The sequence below is a fragment of the Telopea speciosissima genome, chromosome 10, assembly GCF_018873765.1.
Source record: "Telopea speciosissima isolate NSW1024214 ecotype Mountain lineage chromosome 10, Tspe_v1, whole genome shotgun sequence".
NCBI classification, from domain to species: Eukaryota; Viridiplantae; Streptophyta; class Magnoliopsida; order Proteales; family Proteaceae; genus Telopea; species Telopea speciosissima.
In genome coordinates, this window is record NC_057925.1 from 60,661,137 (window position 1) to 60,683,093 (window position 21,957).

The 21,957-nt window shown below is 37.7% G+C and overlaps 2 protein-coding genes across 3 annotated transcripts; one reads left to right on the top strand and one right to left on the bottom strand.

The window, feature by feature from the left end:
* Positions 1–3,642: 3,642 nt before the first annotated feature.
* Positions 3,643–4,233, top strand: LOC122643886 (VQ motif-containing protein 25-like). Its single transcript, XM_043837457.1, has one exon. It carries the CDS (start codon positions 3,697–3,699, stop codon positions 4,189–4,191), a length of 495 nt encoding a protein of 164 aa, XP_043693392.1. The 5' UTR covers positions 3,643–3,696; the 3' UTR covers positions 4,192–4,233.
* A 5,075-nt stretch (positions 4,234–9,308) lies between these two features.
* LOC122643132 (probable plastid-lipid-associated protein 13, chloroplastic) lies at positions 9,309–21,704 on the bottom strand. 2 transcript variants are annotated; one of them, XR_006330169.1, is made up of 8 exons: positions 21,341–21,704; positions 20,859–20,980; positions 20,668–20,751; positions 20,416–20,512; positions 19,256–19,472; positions 13,704–13,817; positions 13,541–13,593; positions 9,433–9,546 (listed from the first exon to the last, which is right to left on the bottom strand). XR_006330169.1 is itself a non-coding variant. In XM_043836773.1 (7 exons), the coding sequence occupies exons 1-7, from the start codon at positions 21,602–21,604 to the stop codon at positions 9,451–9,453; spliced, it is 933 nt and encodes a 310-aa protein (XP_043692708.1). In that variant the 5' UTR covers positions 21,605–21,702; the 3' UTR covers positions 9,309–9,450. The 2 variants fall into 2 exon arrangements, 1 of the variants encoding a protein (XP_043692708.1); XM_043836773.1 differs by lacking the exon at positions 13,704–13,817 and having other exon boundaries at positions 9,309–9,546; positions 21,341–21,702.
* Between the last annotated feature and the right edge of the window lie 253 nt (positions 21,705–21,957).

Consider the following 21,957-nt stretch of genomic DNA (forward strand, 5'->3'; position numbering starts at 1 on the left):
AGTCCCTAGTCCCTAGTCCCTAGTCCCTCCTCCTCAAATGAATGATCTCAGTGGCCCACGGCGGTGGGGTTGGTAATGGTTACTTTGAGCCACACAAGCTAGTAAGTGCTACACACGTCCACAATACAATAGAGAAATAGAATATTTCCAAGGGTTTTTTTTGTTTTTTTTTTGTTTTGTGTAAATTTCTCTGAGTAAGTGACTAGTGAGTACTGGTTGTTGCCGTGTGGTGCGAAGAAAAGGAAGGGGAATCTTGTCATCAGGGAAGGCTGAGAACCGTGCGCCACCTTTAGATGCATGCATGGACATTGGATGGGCTTATGCAACACAACACAACACTTAACACAAATGAAAAGAGTACCAGAATCCAGATGATCTCCTCCTCAGTCTCACTTACTCACTCCCAGTACTCACTCACTCGGTCTTAATTGATCATCAGTTCTTCAGTACTACTCTTCCAGTAAAACATGTTGCGTTGTTCAGACTTATTCATCAGATATATACCTGCTCCATCACCATTCACGTCTGCAATTCCCTCCCCCCAACGTGCATCTTATCACCGTACCATATCCCTCCCCCCCCCCTTCCCTTCTGATCATCTCTCTCTCTCTCTCCCTCTCTCCCTCTCTCCCTCTCTCTTTCTTCTTTGATTTAAGGGAAAATTATGTATATACCCCTGTACTTTGCATAATGTTGAAGTTTCAAAACATTGGCTTGTATATCCCCTCAATTTATTAAAAAAAAACACAAAATTGACAGTCCGTTAGGAATTAACTGTTAAGTGATGACGTGGAATATAATTTGCACTTGAAATGACACTTATACCGTTTAATGATTAAAACCTAGCATCCCAAATGTCTTTATCCTTGAAAATCCATATTTGGTTGCAAAAGGGTTTTTCTAGGCATCACTATGCTAACTGAAGTATAAACTTCACTATTTACTACTTGGCAGTACTTGAGTTAGTCCATGTGTTAGAGGATCCCACATATATTTCAATTGCCAAATTTTAATCCAAAGTTAGTAAGGAAAGTTTCTCAAAACTCTCATTCAAAATTTTAGTAAAATTACTAAAATTCCATCAAACGGAGATGAATATAAAATATACAATGGCATTTTTTTGTAATTTTAGTTACTTTCCTCTACTCATTTTAAATTGAAATTGTATCAATGAGATACTTGCTTGGTCCTCTATCATATGGACTAACCCATGTACTACCATGTGATGTGGCAAATATCAAAACCTTATACTTCACTAGGCATAGTGACAGAGAAGAAAACCCTTAAATTAAACAATAATCTTCTAATTAATCTTAATCACGATTCTCTCTCATCACCCAGTTATCAATAATTATTGTTTCAAAGTTTAGACCATATTAATAACAATGCAATTTCAAAGTACGTAGTTCAGACTGGATAATAATGCAATGAGATTGTTATATATTGAGTAGTTTTGCTAATTAGCTTCACCTCTATAGTAAGTAGTACTAGAGATAACATGGCTTGAGACAAACAAAGCATTTGAATGTGAAACTTGTATGCACAAGAGACTAAAAGGGAGTAAGCGGTTAGTTACCCTTTCAGACCAAAAAAAAATTTGAAAAACTAAAGAGAGTAAAGTTTCAGTTTCCATCTTTGGGACTTATCAACGCGTATGACATAACTTGTTTGTCTCTATATATTTTAGAAAAAAATCTTTTTCTTTATTCCCACCCACCACGCGGATTCCTATTCTAAAACAGACAAATAATGGTGCTAAAATGTTGGAACTGGAAGAGAAGAAAATGGAAATAATTAAACACAATCAAATGACTGGAATGACCCTGACAAACCAGTCTTTCTCTTGATAGTAATAATTGATTTCTTTGCCTGATTTCTTAAATGTGCTTAAGTTAATATAAGGAATTGGGTAGCTATAATTTTCCGCTCTACCTTATTATGACTCAAGTCCAAAAGCTGGATCAGTGTATACGTACCAGTATCACCGGTACCCGATACCCGATATTGATACATGATCGATACTTGCACTTTGACTGTTTTGGTCACGGTATCAGGCTTCTCAGTCGGATTCACCTTGATGACTGGATACGGGTTATAATTGGCTGTTATTTTTTTATTTATACAGTGGCCGATCTTGAAAAGTGGCTCAAACCGGACGAATTGGACTGATATAGACCGGTTCAACAAATACCAGGTTTTAAAACCTTGGTCTCATGATTCAAAATCCTGTGGAAAACAAGAAAAGGCATCAAACCTTGAAATTGGTTTTTTTTCATTTACAGAACTACAGGGGTGTAAGTAACTGAGAGGTACAGTTTGAATTGTCAATATTTGTAGGTGGATTTTTCTTCTTCGGATGGGATAATTTAAACCTTTTGGGGTTGATTATGTGACCGCCCATCATTTATTGATGCTTCAATGTCAAAACGACTAAAGTCATATGAAAAACAATGAGAACAATTTTCATTGAAATCATCGAAATATCAAAAAAGTTCTTTTTTGACTGAATAGAAAATAATGGGAAAAGAATTCCCACCTGATCGCGCATCGTGGCGTGTAACTACACTCAGACACAATCATGCATGAAATGATCGATGCACCCCTAATTCTTTTTGTCTTTCTAGAGAATTCGGCTCTCCTCCAACTGTGGCGGGAGTTGGAGGATTTAGTCTAGCCAAAACAGAGGTGTTTGGGTCATTTCACAGGTGCCCCCCACCCCTCTCTTGTTTTGGCTGGGCTGGATCCTCCAGCTCCCACAATGGCTGGAGGAATACCAGGTCCCTTTCCAGAAGGGTGTGCCGGTTATTTTGCACGTGACTGTGTTTGGGCGTAGATACATGTCGGGGTTCTTTCTCCCATAAATTAAAAAGAAAGAGCAAATACATCTCACAAGTTCAAAAAGGGCAAGTCAATAGAGAACCCAAATAATAAACAAATAACCAAAGGTTGATACAATAATTGAGCCACAATGTCTATCCTTTATTAGGGTAATAATGATCATCGAATTCGGTTTCTCTACATGTACGTGCAGTGCATATGCACGAACATGTGAGAGGCAACCAGCTGTCTTATTTTTGCCATTTACAAGGGGAGGAGGGTTATTTATGGAAACCAAATAAACATGTGACTGGTTCTGAGGAGTACGTTCACCTGCAAATAGTGCAGATGATCCATGTTCATGATCATCTTGGGTAATCAAGGGTATTTCGGTCATTTTCTGAAAAGTGTTTCTTGATCATCTCTCATACTCTCTATAGCATAGCAGATTTGTTCAAAGTGAGAACATTCCGAACCCTAAACAAGGAAAAAAAAAAAAAAGTTAAAGGGGCCCAATGTACTTGATATGTATGCAACTATGCATTTCTGAGCTCTTATATCAGATATGGTAAGGGGGTGTATAGGAGTTCTTAAAAGCAACATTAATTGCTTTATTGTCTCTTCTGTGCTGAAGTCATTTTACGATTCATCCAATCCTTGCTCCAAACAGACAGCTTCTTTTGCTTTTCAAATTATTGCTTTTCTGTTCTCATTAAAGTCAATAATTATTAATTCAGCCCAAATTCTTCATCTATTTAAACCGCCTCTCCCCCTTGTTCTTCCAGACAAACCAATACCCTTCTCCCCCAAAGGAAACCCCTCTCTCTCTCTCTCTCTCTCTCTCAAAAGAGATTCAGAAATTGAGTTTAGTTTGAAGCCATGAAGGAGATAAGGAAGCCTCACACATGTGATTCCAAGACAACTTCCTCATCATTAGCCATGCATAAAGGCTCACACCTAATATCAAAATTCCAGCCAAAGATCCGAATAGTTCACATATTTGCACCAGAGATCATAAAGACCGACGTAGCCAATTTCAGAGAGCTCGTGCAGAGACTCACAGGAAAGCCGCCGCCCAATGACCACAACAAGCGTAGCAACAAGAAGAAAGCAAATTGTGTTGTTAGAAGAGAAGAATTACTGATTTCTAACCTCAAGCAAACCAAAACAAGAGATCTGCAAGATGGGTTTCAGAGAATTAAGGAAGAAGAGGAAAGAGAGATGTGGGGGGGAAGTGAGAATTCAAGTGGGTTCTTTAGTGGGTTGGGAGATTTAGAAGGTTTTATTCAAGGGTTTGGTGAATTCCCTTTGGTTGCTACTTCAAATTCTTCTCACATGGATGTGCTTGGCCTTGGAGAAACACATCTTCCATAGATAATCTGAAACTAAAATTTCTTTTTATGCTGTTGTTGGCTTTTAAAATGTTCTTCTCACAGAAATTCAGTCCACACCTCTCTGTTGTAAATATATGGGAGCTAGCGAAGCAACAATACTACTGGTTTCATAGCTCGAGTTCGAGTCTCTTGGCTGATATCTTATCCCCTCCCCAGTTCGATCTCCCCTTCTATCAACTATATATGTAAAGCTTCCAATTCCCAAAAAAACAATACTCCTGGTTTCATATCTCTGTTTAGTGCTATACAACATAACATTTTCTATTCTTTGATTTATTTCTTGTCTATGCCTTTTGAGTTTGTGAATGAATCCCTTCTATCAACTATATATGTAAAGCTTCCAATTCCCAAAAAAACAATACTCCTGATTTCATATCTCTGTTTAGGGCTATAACATAACATTTTCTATTCTTTGATTTATTTCTTGCCTATGCATTTTGAGTTTGTGAATGAATTCTCTCTCTCTCTCTCTCTCTCTCTCTCTCTCTCTCTCTCATTGAAGGACCTCGTAGAGCCCAAATCTTAAGAGATTTGAAAAAAATAAAAAAGAATGAAAGAGTGTGTGTTCATGAGGCTTTTCTTATTCACTAAACTCTCACCACTCAGGAGAGTCATGTTTATATAATATATGGATGCATTTTGTTATCACCGAAGTAGTGAAGTTAGAAGTTGCAACCTGCTTTTGATTGCCCTTGTCTTATTTCTAAAAGTAATTTAAGGTAAAAGTAAAAGGAGGTAGATTTCTCAAACCCACGGTGAATGGAACATAGGATTCTGTGTCTTGGGATGGGTACGGTACTAGGAACAATGGGAAGGACATTATTGACTTGGTACACTAAAGGAACAAAGTAATAATGACCATAGATGGATGTGTGGAGTGCACCCTACTCCGTGAGTGGAAGAAAACTTTTCAGAAGTAAAAAAAGGTTTTCAAAGTAATTTAATTTGAAAGTATTTTTTTATGACAACATATTGTATTGCACGAAGACAACTGCTTGCTTTGTTGGCCGATGCCTTGCTAATAGAGTGCACTACTGCAGGCTCTCAGGAGGTCACGGGTTTGACTCTCATATCTTCACCTTGTGCCTTAATTAAGGTCCCCTTCCCCTCCCCTCCTCTCCCCTCCCATTCCATGCTACTCTTTAGTAATTGTAGTCAAGTGCCCAAAAAAAATTTGTACTCAAGTACCATAGGGCAAGTTAGATAGATACCTAAAAAAAATTAAAAAATACATATTGTGTCTTGCATATTTTTTAAGTATACATGTGAAATGATAAAATTTACTCGTTTATAATAAAAAAATATATTATACTAAAAAGACAAAAAAAAAATGAGGATACAATTTTTTTTTCACCAACTTTGATTAGAATAAGATTTTCTCTTATATAATTTATATAAGTACAAAATTTTTCTTTGTAAAAATCACTTTTATGTGGAAATTGTTACTTTCCATGACTCTCTCTCTCTCTTATATATTAGTACTTGTGGATAGTTGTTAAGATGTGTTAGGAGTTGAGTGTCCCTGTCGTGGAGTAAGTTGAGTCTAAGTTTACTTTCTTTTAATATTAGTTTTCTTTTTAGTTTGTAAATACATTTCCTGTTCGACAAATTTATATAAATAAAAGGCAGATCACGATGGAAATACAAACTAAAACCATTGTGGGTTTAAGTATCTCTCCCATAGTTCTCTTTCTCTTCTCTGCTTAATCCATTCTACTACAATGATAAGAGTTGCATCTTTTCACACCTTAATATATCTAATAGATAATTTGGATTTTACATATTTTATAATTGATTTATTAATCAAATACGTGATACATCAATAGAACTGGTTTTCCAATCGTGCTCTCCTGGTGGACCTCACCAAACAGGAAATTAGAAACTAAGCTATGTGCTTAGCATATATACTTTTTTATTCTTGTCTTGCAAATATTACTCAATTATATATTATATATTTTTCTTTAATTTTTATGGGTTATGGGGAAGTCGCCTCCCACTCCTTCAAGTTGGTGAAAACATTTCTATAATATATTCAAAAACAAAAAATTTACTATGAGGTAGGCGAGGATGTAGTACACTTTGTTCCTTTGTTGTGTCTTAAATTTATGTTTTTGCTTTTTTTTTCCGTAAAAAAATATTACAATTAAAAAATCACAAGAATTCTTATTCATTTATAGGGAAATGGTATCATCTACGTGAATCCACATTGTCAAGAGAAGGAATAATAAAATCTTTTGTGAGAGAGATACATTAGTTACGTGGGAAAATTTTTCTCTCAAGACTTTTTTTTACAAGATATAGAATCCATACATTAAATAGATTCTTTTGAGCAGTACGAAATATGATGTGTGTGTGTGTCTGGGTGTGTTTGAAGATACATGCGTAATTGATGATCATGAGAAAAGTGGCAAGTGATTGAAAATAAGGTTTTGCTTCATGGTCATTATAATTAGTGAAGTATAATGTTTCACTATTGTCACATTTTTTATTTTTTGGTAAGAACTATTGTCACATTGCAATACATGGGTTAGTAGGGATGTAAATGAATAGTCCAAATTCATTTCCGTATCTCTGTCCGAATCCATTTATTACTATCCGAATCCGTCCGAAAGCTAAATGGATGCTGATACGGATAGACTTTAGCTATTCGAAAAGCTATAGTTACATGTAAACAGATAAAATATCTAATCCGTATCTGTGTTCGTATCCGTTTAATACTATCCAAATCCATCCAAAAGCTAATCGGATGTGGATGCGGATATAGCACTATCTTAGTCCATGTGATAGAGGATCAAGTAAGCATCTCATTGGTATAATTTCAGCTTAAAATGAAAGTAGATAAAATTATTAAAGACGTCATTTTGTATTTTATATTCATCTTCATTTAACACATTTTAGTAATTTTACTAGAGGTAGAGGGTTCTAGCAAGCAGGGTACACTCCACCCCCTAACATGAACATTCTTTATTTAATTATTTATTCAACGAGAGAAAAAAAACAAGGGGAAAGTTTTCATACACGGCTATGTAAGCTGTGTATGTGAGAGGGTGGGAATTTCAAGGCATTAATTAATGGGTGGGGGTTTATGACTTTTCCAATTCTTTGTGAGAGGAGACACGACCGTGTATGAAAACTTTCCCAAAAAAACAATAAAAGGACCCTTGGATCAGAGTTTGCGCAACTTTCCTTGTCTGGAGTGGATTTAGGAAGAAAAGAAGATCTTGATTCGACAAGTCATTTTATTGAATGTGAAAAGCTAGTATCGGATCCAGGAACGGATGGTTTGATCCACCCAATGAACTGTGGTACGGTGGAAGTCGTCAAACTGGCTTTCTCTGGACATCATTCCCTTCTGAGGAGGGATGAGCGTTTACTTTAGACTCCTCTTCACTAGTGTCTAGAAGGAACCTTGTAAATAGATTTGATGAATATATCACTAGAAAGATGAGACACTGACATAAGTGGGAAAAGGTTTTTTGAGTCCACTGCGCAGGTTCACCGGTGTCCGGTGCAGACTAGTGCCTCCCTCCTCTATCAATCTCTTTCCTCATCACATGCAATGGCCTCTTTGCTCCCTAAGACACCAACAGTGTACCAAAACCGTTTTATCGCTCCTCATTTGTACTCTCTTATGCCACATGCTCAGAGAAGAGAACCCTCTATCGACGGGAATCGTTATCGTCTATGGTTCCTGACCGATGCGGTTCCCTAGTCCCTCTCACAAGAGGGGGTGGGACCCACCTGGGGCACCTGACCGAACACTCTATCCGAGTGGGGTCCACCCTCCTCTTGTAAGAGGCGCTAGAAAACCGCACCGGTCAGGAACCGCATACGATAAAAATTCCTCTATCGACATATATTTAGGATTCCAAAACTCGTGGTTCACTTCCATAGTTCGTACACAAGAGGACCCAAATTCCGTGGCCAAGGATTAACATTATTTTGACTTGACAAAGCCTAAAGTAAGCTCTTGTCTTTTATTGACAAATTGCAGATTTGCAAGTTTAATTAATCGATGACTTTGTGCACATTCAATCGACCTACCAATTATGAAATCCAACTCCAATTGACCAGTTTAAAAAGTATCACATCAGATGCAATTTCACTAATTAACTTATATGGGATTGAGTTCTTCTCCGGCAACATAGCATTCGCTAGCACCGCCTTGTATCTATCTCTCTCCTCCTACAATAAGGGACAAATATATTATTTCATAGGAGGGGAGGAGAGACATGGACACAAAGACGCAGCAGCATACGCTACACAGTTTGGCAACAGTCTTTCTCCTTAGCAAACAATTCTTGAAAACTGAGGTTAATATGTATCAAATGTTAAAAAAAATTCATATCATATCCCTAGCCTACATTCCAAGTTTGAAAATTCTTGAGCCTTAGCTCTTCAGATATAATGGCTCTCTGAACGCTTATAGTCATAAAGTTGTAAATCCATAGCTGCATTTGATAAACATATTTTTATCGTTCCAGAATGGAAAATCAACCTAAAATACATATGAAACACAACCCTAATATTTTCATGGACAATAGCAGATTGACTCCCAAGTCAGAAACGGGCCTACCAAGGAGGAAAAGAAAATATCCTCCATATGTCCAAAAGGGCCCAACAAAACTAAGAGCGATGACCGAGTAAAATAGGACCACACAATGGTGCCTTCGGCAGCAACTGTCTTAATCAAAGGGTTTAGATGTCTATGGTGAGGGGATTCCACCTTGCGAACTTCAAACCAATGATAGCCAGCGTCTCCCCTAATTCTATTGTGGTCGATTACTTCATTTTTCACATTTTTTTTAAAGCAAAAGTTTTTCGTCACCTCCTCCAATGGTTGATGTGACCCTATGATTGCACTGTATTTATCATCAACTCGGACAACCTTTTGTTCATGATACACATACCCTTCCGAGGTTCAATCAATGGGTTTAGATGTCTATGGTGTGGGGATTCTTCCTTCACCAGGAGTGAAGAAAACTTGATCCTTTCTTCTAATGAATCATTTTTTTACAAACTCAGAAACATAGAGATCCAACGTAGTCGCAAAACTAAAGTTTCATACAAAAACAAATGCAGAATGCAAGAACCACCTGATCAAAAAATGGTATAAATCACTTGCAATAGATTACAGAATTGCATCATACAAAAGTACATTCACATTAAAATCTGGGCAGCTTTCGAATCTCACTAAAAGAAAATTGAAGGACTTAAATTGATTATTATTTTTCTTCACCTAGCTCTCATACTCCACGCTGGATTCTGCCATGGGGGAAGGAGGCTCATCCAGCCTAGTAAGAACATCGGGTACTCCACTGGTATCCCTTATTATCTGTAAATGCAGCAACCAAAACAAGAAGCAATTAACCATAAAAAAAAAAAAAAAACCAAGAAGCAATTAGGACCTGTTAACTCCCAAAAGAATGATGTGACCTGATATCTAATAAGGACAACGGATTCAGGTCCATCATATATTCCAGTTCTATAAAATACTTTCTGCTGAACCACTAAATACAACTCAACTCAGACACATCCCACCTAAATGGGTTGGCAACATGGATTTTTTTCCAATCAACTCTATTCAGAGCCATACTTCTTACCATTCCTAAGCTATGCATGTCTTTCCTCACATCTCCTAGAGTCATTTTAGGCCTACCCCTAGCTCTTTTAATTCTTTCAATCTGAATCATAGCACCCCTTTCTACTGGAACATTCAAATGACCTCTGTTGTACACATCCATACCAGCTCAAATGATTTTCTTTCGACTTATCATGTATCGGAACTACTACTAAATTAGCTCTAATTTGTTCATTTCTTACTTTTGTCTTTTCTAGTTTTACCCCTCATTCATCAAAACATCTTCATTTCAGCTACACTAAATTCATATGTTGTTTCTACACTACCCAACATTCAGCTCCATACATTGCTAAACCAAAGAATAATAGTTTCAAATGCTCAACAGTTTTAGCGGAATATAGTTAATGGATCAACTCGCATAATGGATTCTATGGCTATCACTCTACAGAACCAGGGTTTAGCCATTTTATAGAACCAGCAAACCAGGCCTGGATTCAGTTCAGGGCCCATCCATTACATCAGCCTAAATATTTCCCTATTCTGAGATTGGGAATTAGGCCAGACCTCAGCTCATGACACTACAACAGGTCCAAAGCCAGTCCAACACTGGCTATGTAACAGAGTATATCATCAACAGGCTTACATAAATTTAAGGCCCTGTTCAGAACATCAGTCCTAGTTTGCAAACCTATTCCAAGATTGGTAGTTGGGCCAGATTCAGCATATGACAGACCTAGCTCAGTCTAACAAAGGTATAAATGCTAGTCCATTTACTGAGTTCAAGCAGATCTCACCCTCATACATTAAAAATGTAACAAAAGAAAATGTCAACCAGAAACTGAAGAAGAAGAAAAGAACAGAGATAGAGATTGAGGGAATGGGAGAACTGTGCGATAGATTGAGAATGATCTACCGCCGGCCCCTTTATTTATATTAATCAAACTGAAGTATAACAGCAATAGGAATAGAAATTCTAGTATCCTAGTCTAACTCTAACACTAACTTTAATACTAGACTAACTAAAGATATAAACTAACTATATCACGTTGGGACAAACCCCCAACTGTGACATATCCTAACACTCCCCCTCAAGCTGGAGTATACATCTATCAAAAGAAGGCTCCAGCTTGGACCAATAAGAAGAAATATTAAAAGCAGCACCAGGCTTGAATAGCAATTGTAGATGTCAGTGAGCACGGAGAGAAAGACAAACATCATTTAGGTAGCAATATCAACTCAAGCACACAAATCATCAGTAACATCAGTAGATAATAACTGTCGTATCGAACAAATCCAATAAACAATGAGCAAAATAAGCAGTAGTGAACACTAACCGTAATCCACAATATCATATCAACAACAGTAATATCAAAAGCACTTCACAAAGAAGGCTAGTAGTAGGTAACACTTCACAAAGAAGGCCAATAGTAGGTAGTTACCTTCTCAAAGAAAGATAAAAATGCAACATCCAACAATTACACCAAAAGCCCTTCTAAAAGAAGGCAAGTAGTAAGCATTATTCTGCTCAAACAAAGGCAAAAATTGAGCCCCAAACAAAGGTCTCAGATAAAAACCCCAATGATAAATAGGTGTATAGGTTACAACGAACCAGACAACATCAGGTTGTTGTAGACTAGATAAACAGTATAGGTTACTGCGGACCAAATAAGCAGTATAAGTTACTGCGGACCAAATAGATATGAATTAAGGATGTCAATCGGGCAATTCAGCTCGGGTTCGATTTTTTCGGTTTCGCTGTGAATTTTAGGGAAACTGAAACCGAACCAATAAGGACTTTTCGGTTTCAATTTTGGTTCAGGTTGGACTCAGGTTCGGATTGGTTTGAAAACCGGGTATAGACTAGTTTTGGGTAGGGACTAGGTAGGGTTTTTAGGGTTCGAAGGTTGGTTTCAGTGTTCAGTTCGGGTTCGGTCCTATCGGTGGTCAATCGGTTTAGCCCGAACCGAGCCGAAACCGTATGGTGGTCTAACCCGTAAACCGAAGGCGAACCGATATGGCCTCGGTTCAGTTTGGATCTTACTTGATCGGGTCGAGCCGGTTTGACCAGTTCGGTTTAGTCTTTGTCACCCTTAATATGAATTGTTGTTGAATACCATCTTCACAGATAAAATTGTTCCTAAGGACAGGAACAAATAAACAATAGTAATCTTCGGATACAAAATAGTCTTGAGCTGATGATTGATGACTTGAGCAGATAAGAGAATAATAATCCTCAATCTCTCCCTCGCGTGTACACGTGGACAAATAATGACCACCAATAATCAACATCTCAAAGGATGAGCATCACAAAAAAAAAATCCAATAATCAAAAGTAGCGCTGCAACAAAATCCCAATAATCTCCAATTCACCCTTTTACGATAGAAATAATCGCCATCCAAGTAAGATCCCAATAAATAATTTTCAATCTCCCCTCATGGTAGAGCAAGTAATCTCCATGCAAGTACCAATCTTAAAAAATTGGAACCTCAAATTGATTTGATCAGGGCCCACCACATAATAATATGGTAAATATATAAGCCCAATGGCAATTCTGTAATTAATTCATGCAATCTGCAAGTAATGCGGAAACCATATCAAAATACCCAATTGGGTTCAATGTGGACCTACCCAAAATACCCAATTGGGTTTGATGTGGACCCACCCAAGTACACAATAGGCAATAGCAAAGATTAGTGGCAGAACCGTAATTAACTAGAATATCCAAGGGAACTGTAGGATTATGTTTCCAAGCCTTGATCCTCTCAGGATTAACCATCAACAGTCGCAAATATCAAGTATCAAGAAGATATCAAACTCTGCAAATTGGATTTAGCAGACTGCATAGAACAAGTTTTGGTGTCAAGGAAACCAGCGGAACAGTCCCAACAGAATACGAGCAAACCTGGAAGAAGCATAAGAGCAGCTAATCGAGAAGAAGCAAACGATCCCAAGTAACCTGGAATTTCAGCAACAAATCTTCCAGCGGTAAATCGATTCCTCAACTATCGATAGTGAATCAATAACCATACAACCAGCGGTAACGATGGCAAACTAAAGCAAAAATAGAATGCCTTCAATCGACAGCAAAAATAGAACAATAGCTCTGAAAGACTGAAACTACGGGTTCGGGAAAAAAAAATGTTTTTTTTAAAAAAAAAAACAACAGAAATCTTTTTTTGTTCTTCTTCTTCATCATGGTCGCTATAATACCATATAACAATATCAGAGTAGCAAACCAGACAATCGACAGAGAAATATGAGAGAGGAATGAGTTAAAAAGGGGACTGACTAGAGAGAAGAGATCGATACAAACAGTCCTCCAAAAACCTTTATTTATACTGGTGTTGAATACAAGACAGGATTCTTATTTGTAATAGGAATCAAACATAGAACTAAACCTTAACTCAACCACTAACAAAACATAACCCTAATAGGACACTTAACCCCAAATATCAATAGAGGAGAGATTCCCATATCGATTTACAATTACAACCCTATGTTCCACTCGGTACATATAAATATATAATGAAAACAAAGTGGGGGTATTTATGTTACTTAGACTCGTTATTATGTTACTTAAACCCCCAACTGTGACACATATCTTAACTAAAAAAACACTAAATCCACAAAGTATAGCATGAGATTTTTAAGTTGCTGAAACACATATGCATGAGGAATTCGAAGGTGTCTTAATCAAACATAAAAATATATCGAAACCATTGTATAAGTTTACCCGTAGAGACTTACAAGTATTTCTTCATCAAGATAAGAAATCATAAACAGTCTCTGGAAAGTCCCACCTGGAAGGCAAAAGAGTACGAATTAGTGCTCACTCATGAATGATCTTAAATAAAGAAAAACAAAAGCATCCGTCTAGAAATAAGCCCCGCAGCACCATCAAGAAATCCACCTTTAGAATTGATATTTATTTACATTTCAAGAAATCAACAAAACTGAGTCAACATGTAAATTGGTCCAGTCCTCAAACACAAAAGCGTGATGGAAACTCAATAATAAACAGTGACTAGACAAAACTTTCAGAAATCAGAAAGAACACACATAAAGACAAACTACTAGCAACAAAACCTATAAAAAAAACATCAGAGAGGAGATTTATATCAGTGTTATCATTGGGAAATCAAGTATTGAAAACTAGTTATCCGCAGCTAATCAGAGTGGAAACAAAAATGTAAGAAAAAATTATTTAATTTTCTTTCCACTAATCTTTGACTCGCTGACTACAAGGAAAAAGTGCATAAGCAAATGCTAATTTCCCGGAAACCAAGGTCCTGCATGATAACACTTCTGTTTCTGGCCCATGTTTTTATTCCAGAAAAAACTTTTGTATTTCTGTTACTAGGCCAAATTTCTTGAAAAATTAAGTGTTTGGTAACGCATAGTAAATTCTATTTCTGGGCCAGAAAAGAAACAGAAACGCGTTTGTTATGCGCAGTAATTTCTGTTTTCTGCTACTTCTATAAAATTTCAAAAATGCTATTGAATACCCAAAAATTTGGTGGAGGTGGTGGTGCTGGCGGTGGTGACGGTGGTGGTGGAGGCGGCAGTGGTGGTGGTGGTGGTGATGGAAGCTGCTTTGGAGGTAGTGTTTTATTTTGAAGATGAAATTACTGCTTTGCCCGTCAAATTAACCATGTGCTCGTTAAAGAACAACCCCCCCCCCCCTTATTTCTCTTTTTTGTTTCTGGAATAGGGAAGTTCCAAATTAAAGCTTCTGTTTCCCTATTTCTCAGCAACTTTTTGTAACTGGTTCATTCCCAGGAACAAAAAAATGAACTGGCGGTAACAAACAGATTTCTATTTTTTTTTTTGTTCACAGGAACAAAAAAACAGAGAAATAGAGAAACAGAAGTGTTATCATGCGGTAACAAACGGATTTCTATTCTTTTTTTCTTTTTTTTTGAGTTGAAGCTTTTAGAAATTGTTGTTCAACCAAAGAATACGAATACTCCCCATCCAAACTCCTACCCTCACCCTTCCCAAAGAGAGAGAAGAGGGAGGGAAAAAAGAGTAGATATATATCAACTAAAGGTTGAAAAAAATTGTTCATAAAATGAATAAAGAGTGAGCATCTATCAACCAAGACTTGAAAAAAGTATTCATATGAGTGAAAGAGAGAACTATCAATTTAATAGTTAGACTTGGCCTAACTGATGATGGAGGACAGCCTTCAAAAGTCCCTCAATAATCAAAATGTTACTTCCCTTGAGCAATTCTAGAAAACATTAGTCTCATAAAACATCCCCAAGCAACAACACCAGCAGTTATGTACAGAAAGGCGATTATAGGGACAGGAAAGATTACAGACAGCAATTCAGGTTGAATTTAGGAGACATTATTTGTCTCGAGCAAGAACCAGGTTCTAGTGAGACTGTTAGTGAATCCACTTCAAACAGAAACTTCAGAAGCAGTGACCGTTTCATTGTTTATGCTTAAGAGTCTTATATTATCCAAAACAAACAAACAACAGTTTTTTTTTATTCCCCCTGAATGCATAAATGGTCCCTACACTACCTATCAGGGAGTACACTAAATGACACCACAAGGGGCTACAAGAGGAGGAGTGGACTAGAGGGGGTGTCTTAATGCACTCAGTGAAGACAAGAGAGTTGATCCCATGACCTCTTGGGATCCCTGAAATCTACTACCGGCAGGGCTGCGTCATTAGTGTACCGTTAGAGAACATGACTCTATTTTCATTGTTGTGGACCATTTTTCTAAGATGGCTCATTTCATTCCATGTTCCAAGATATTTGATGCTTCACATGTAGCCAAGCTATTCCTTAGGGAAGTTGTTAGGCTACATAGTTACCCAAAACCATGGTACTCCATAGGGACGTTCGGTTTATGAGTTACTTTTGAAAAACACTTAGGAAAATGTTGGGAATAAAGCTACAGTTTTCATCTGCTTTTCATCCCCAAACAGATGGCCAGACCAAGGTGGTCAACCACAGTTTTGGGGATTTGTCACGTTGTCTAGTGGGTGACCGTATCTCAAGTTGGGATTCGATCTTAGCTATGGCAGAGTTTGCTTACAATAGCTTAGTCAATAGGTCTACTAGGTGGATTCCATTTGAGATAGTCTTAGGTTATCAACCCAGAAAACCAATAGACCTCATTCCCTTGCCATCAGAATCCACACCCTCTGAACTCACACAGTCCTTTGTCCATCGTATCCATGATCTACATTCAGAAATAAGGAAAAAGATTGCCCATAAGTAATGAATATTACAAGCTCATTGCAGATGTTCATCGCAAGTATCAGGAATTTAATGAGGGAGACACGGTCATGGTGAGAATCTGGTCTGAGCAATTTCCAAAGGGTACATGGAAGAAACTGCATGCAAGAAGTGTTGGTCCCTACAAGATGTGAATTCACCTAGAGGGGGGGTGAATAGGTGAAGGTTGTGGAAATAAAAACTTAATGCGGAAATAAACGAGTTATCGATGAAAATAAACAAACAATAAAGATAACACAAGAGAATTTATAGTGGTTCGGCCAATACTTGCCTACGTCCACTCCTCTCACCTTAGAGAAAATTCCACTAAAACAAATCTTGAGTATGAGCAAGAGAACTCGTACAAATCTTGATTGAGAGCAAGAGGACTCACCACCACTCTTGATTCCGAGCAAGAGGACTCAACCAATCTTGATTCCGAGCAAGAGGACTCAAACTACTCTTGATTCCGAACAAGAGGACTCAAACAACCATATAAAATAAAATGGTACTAAGATTATGATTACCTCAATCTTAGATGTATGAAACTACTTTTCACCTTTAAAGCTTGAAGCTCTTTGAGGTGGAGTAGCTAGAGAGGGAATGCACTTGAATGAATGCTTTGATGAAGAGTGCTTTGAATGATGAAGTACCGAAGTCTTTTTGAGGTCTTTGATTAGCTTTAATTGATTGTGATTAGTCTAATTGAGCTCACCTATTTATAGGTAAAGGTGCTCAAAGCATCTAAGGCTTAGTGCTAATTTCGGACATAATTTAGTCCTAATCCGGTATGCCGTTTTCCCATTCGGTATGCCGGATCATGGAATCTATCCGTTGACCAACGGCTAATTCATAACGGTCATAAGCCAATTTGGTATGCTGGATCATGATTCGGTATGCTGGATTGTGATTCGGTATGCCGGATCATGATTCGGAGCATTCCGTTTGCTCTCTGTGAGCAAAACCCTGAGATTGTGTTTTCAGGAAAAATGGAATTCAGCATGCCGGATGTGGATTCGGTATGCCGAATCAACTGTTTTGCAGAACAAGTGTAAGTCCTTGGTTGGACTGACTTGGGTTGATTCCATTGGACAAGTCCGGGCCAATTTTTTTGGTTTTAGTCCATGTGGGAAGAGTCTAAAACAACCTCCTAGGGTCACACTACATGTATGTATGCGTGAGTGTGTGTGATACATTGATTGTGACTTTAACACATGATTATACAACTTAGTACAATTCTAAGTCTTCAATCTTTTTCAAGTATTGAACTTCACTTCTTTACATGAATGTTTTCAAGGTGAGTTCCTCTAACTTGTCTTTTGTCTTCAAAACTTTTTCTCTATTCTTCTTGATTCTTTGAGTTTTTGAAAGATTAGACAAGTTCAATTTGCTATGAGCATCAATCTCTTGAATTGAGTGCTCCCCCTCACTTGGTGCTATGCTCTTATTTAAACACCTTAAACAAGAGTTAGTACAATTCGGTTTATTTGTTATCATCAAAACATATATATCATCATGATAGATGATTGGAGTTTATGTATGAGGACTTTTCCTCAACACAAGATTCTAAAGAAACTAGGCATCAATGCCTACTATTTGGAGTTGCCCCCACATATAGACATCAGGCCCATTTTTAATGTTGAAGATCTTATGCCTTATAAAGGATCAACCACCACCCCAAACCCCTTTGAACCTTCTTCATCAACTACCCAGACCACACCCACACCTGCCACATCATTCTCTGATGGATTAGTTCCTAATTCTAGGCCAAACCCAACTAATATTCGAACTTTCTCATCTTCTATCCCTCCTTTACCACCATTTTACCAGCTATGCCAAGAAGAAGAGAAGAGGTAGAAGACATTTTAGATGAGCAGACCGTGTCTACTCATGCAGGGTGATATTGTAAGTTCCTTGTCATGTGGAGAGACAGACCTAGTACCGATTGCACGCGGATCACCAAAGATGAGCTTCAATGCCTTAATCCAGATTTGCTAGAGAAATATATTAGTCTATGTTTACTGGAGGTAAGTTCTTCCCACCCGGAGAGAATTGATGAGGACAGTACTCAGGGATTTAGGACATATCAGAGGAGGCGTAAATATACACAGCCACACATCACTTTATTGTGGCTAAATGTCCCTTATTAACTTGCATGGATGCATATTCCTATTTACTTATGTGTAGTTTGTTTTATTTTGTTGTAATTTATTTTATTTGGTGTTAAACTGTTATATACTAATGTTATAATGCTAAGTGGAATAGTTATTAGGACGTTATTGTTGGAGGAGTATGGGTTTAGTTATTGCTGGACGAGTAGTTATTAAGGAATTCTTTTTTTTTTTTGGGTTTTAAAAGACTGTATTCTGGGATGGAAGGCAATGAAAATATATTAGAACTTGTGAAGTTTTCTCTCATTCTCGGTAGCATGAGTGATTCCTGCAAACCTTAATGAATCCAAGTTGGTGTGAAGCCAAGCGCCCCCCCCCCCCTCTCCTATTTCTTCTTTCTTTGGCTACCGCCCCACTTATGTCCCCTATTTCTTCTCTCATAAGCTATTTCCTCTCTCATAAGCTACCGCCCTCTCTCCCCCCCCCCCCCCCAATTCCTTTTCTCTTTGGGATAGAATAGGACTGGTTTGTGGTTTGATGTGGATTCCCAGACCTGCTTCATCATCTGTTGACTTAAAAACTTCAGGGAATCCAACTTTCCTCACTAGCCTAAACTTGATTTACACCAATTTTCAAGACAGTCCCAGTTTTTCCCACTTTTGGCTTAAATGATAGCCCCAAACACTACCGGTATTCATCAATTAACAGCAACGAGGCACTGGGGACACACTCTTTGGTGTTCGGTAGCGACTTAGCACTTGATCACAATTCACAACACTCCAACTCACGGGACAGCAAAGGAAGGTACTGACCTATCATGTATCCATTATTAAATTTCCATGACTCCTCAAGGGATTTTTTGCACTTATATTTGGAAATTTTCATCAATTATGGCTGTTGTTAGACTTGATTTTCTGCATGTATGTTGTGACTTTTGTGCTAGTAGCCCTTTCCAAACCCAAATTCTCTCAATCCTTGGATTTGTATTAGATTTACCAAACCTGTCCTGCACCACAAGTTTTCTTAAATTTTTCCAGGGAATAAATTTATATACTTTGAAGAATGAGATTGCAATAAAATAACTAGGGGGAAGGGGGGAGCAATAAAATGCTTACCGAGAGGAAGACTTAGCCCATTGGACATAACATCCCTAATTGGCACCGGAATCTGCTGCAGTGTGCTGACTGCTTGGCCAAATACACCTTTTAGCTGTTCTGGTACTGCCTCTTCCCTTACCGTTGGAGTTTCAAAAAGTCCTTCAACATACTCAATTTTCATGCGAAGTGGTCCCTCAACAGATAACTTGCTGGACAGAATGAATTTGCTTTCTATCTGCATGTCAACTAGAAGAACTTCACAAATGCTAAACAAGCTAGAACCTTGATGCCAAGTGAAGGTATTAAACACAAATCCATATTGAAAATTCCAGCATGTTTTCAATTTTAGCATGGTCCTTTCATCCTAGACATTCTTAAGACCATTATAACACCCCACAAATGCCTCAGACTTCCAAACCCAGTGGCTGGACCTGGTGAACCAACAAGGAACTTGACCGCACTTAGTTCTCTGAAATTTAAAATGAACAACTTACAGAATCTTCCTTTCATTTCCTCACTCTAGTAAGTAATCGTCAGAAACTTGCATTAAGTGGCCACCCTTTTATTTTATTTTGTCGAAAGCAACTCAAATCTGTTTTAACTAAGCTATTTCTTGATCGCCAATGGTAATGAAGACCATTGCTCTTTCTAGAATTAGATTTATATTTACTAAGTAAGTTGAAACAGCTCATTTTTAAGTACACTGTGCTATGATTTAGAACATGAACTTGACTTCCTGAGCTAAACAGTAGGCATGATGGTCATTATTATACTTTGAACTGTCAGAACAGCGGCTTCATAAACTCCAAAGAGTTTGAATTTCCCAACAAACTACAGGAAACTGAGATAAAGAACTACATGATACTGTCTCGTAAAGAACTCCATGATACTGCCTCCAGCATTCCTTTGACCGAATTTTTGTCATCCAAATCTTAAATAATAAAGCAACAAACAAAAACTTGGACCATAAGTAGTTTGAAGCATCCTTATGACACAATAAAATGTATATTTAATAATTAACACCTCATAATGGGCATAGCAAAAATAAATACAGATGTGAGCTACAAAACAGTAATATAAAAACTTCATAAAGATGATAGTACTCTGCCACTTTCACAAGTACATTTCAAGGATTTAAATATCAACAGAAAATGACATGAATATCCCACTGGATTTACCGTATTTAAAAGCTTAATATTTGCAGTAGTCTTTGCATATCCATCCTTAATCACCACATCCAACCCTAATAAATTTGCCAAAGCTGAGGGAAATATCCTAAGAAGAACCCAAGATTACACCAAGACAATTAGCGTCTAATGGATAAAAACAAATCCAATTTAACATCCACAATTAATTGCCATCACATTCAAAAATGAGAGCAATCATATTCACAAAGAATTTTATAGTGGAACATTCAAAACAACACTCACTCCAAAATAGATCTTGCAGCAAATGAACCCGGGCTTCCAGTCCCCAGCCACTCAAAATTCCATCGCCCTTCAAAAAAGGGTGACCTATAGATGGATAAATAACCAAGTCACTGTAAAATATGTAATCAATTTTCAGGAAAGGGGGAAGAAAGTGATTTTTTCAACTTCTAAGTATGTCAGACGCAACCTACGTTGTAGGTCGAGATGTCGGATTAAGCCTCTCAAGACCAGTGATTCTCTCATTCACATCAATTCGCTGCATATCTGTTGTTTTTCCAGTAGCCAGTGCTTCAAGGCCTCCAGAATCCTTAAGCTGAAATGGTGGTTTCACAAAAACTAAAAACGAAATTAACAGAAAGAATAACTTTGAGCTTGAGCACCACTTATTACCGCTAAATTGACTCCCTTTAACAATGAGAAAATAATCCAAATAAAATAAAAGATACATGAGTAATCGTATAAATTGCACAAACACATGAGTTGGAAGCACCACCTAATAATTCACCACTATTAATAGATTGCAAGGTTATATCTTTTCTCAACTTCTCCAACTCCTAACAAAGGATCTATATTTGGTTCCAACGAATTTAATTCGAATTTTCAATGAAAAGAGAAAGAGATGAGAAGAAGAAAAAGGATCCAAGCACACACACACACAAACAGATGTACTTACAGCCAGAAGTAGAGATTCCTTAGCAGAAAGCCTCTCCATTGCTTTGGCATAAGCCGCCGAAGCTCCCTGTACTGATGTCTGTTGAACCATCGCTCTGCAACCTCCCAAACTCGACCTCCGACCACTGCTCCGAGGGAACCCCTTCCCGCCATTTTCTGGCCACCGGAGCACAGAAATGGAACAAGAAGAAAGCGATGAATAAGATGAGTGAAATGCCAAACGATATCCTACTAAAGCAGGAACGGAGTCGAGCCCAACTGCCATGGAAACGAAATCTAAGTAATTCAGAGAAAGTCGTAATGAATAGAAAGCCCAGAGAAAAGTCAGACTAATCCGTATCTCGTAATTTGTAATTCTCGAATACAAACTTGCTTGAAAGAAGAAACTTAAATGTGTAATTAACCCTAATCTTCTGGTCTGGTGTACTCTGGACTCTGGATTTCCGTACGAAGCTGCTTTGGTGGGGAAGTGTTGAAGAGAGCGAGGGCAAAAGTGAAGGCTGTCCGCACAAGGGTCATTTTCGTCAGATAAACTAAATAAAGGATTAATAAATGAAGATCACTATTGACTTGTAGCGGGAAAAATTAACTTTTAATTCTTAAACAGTTGGGTAAACT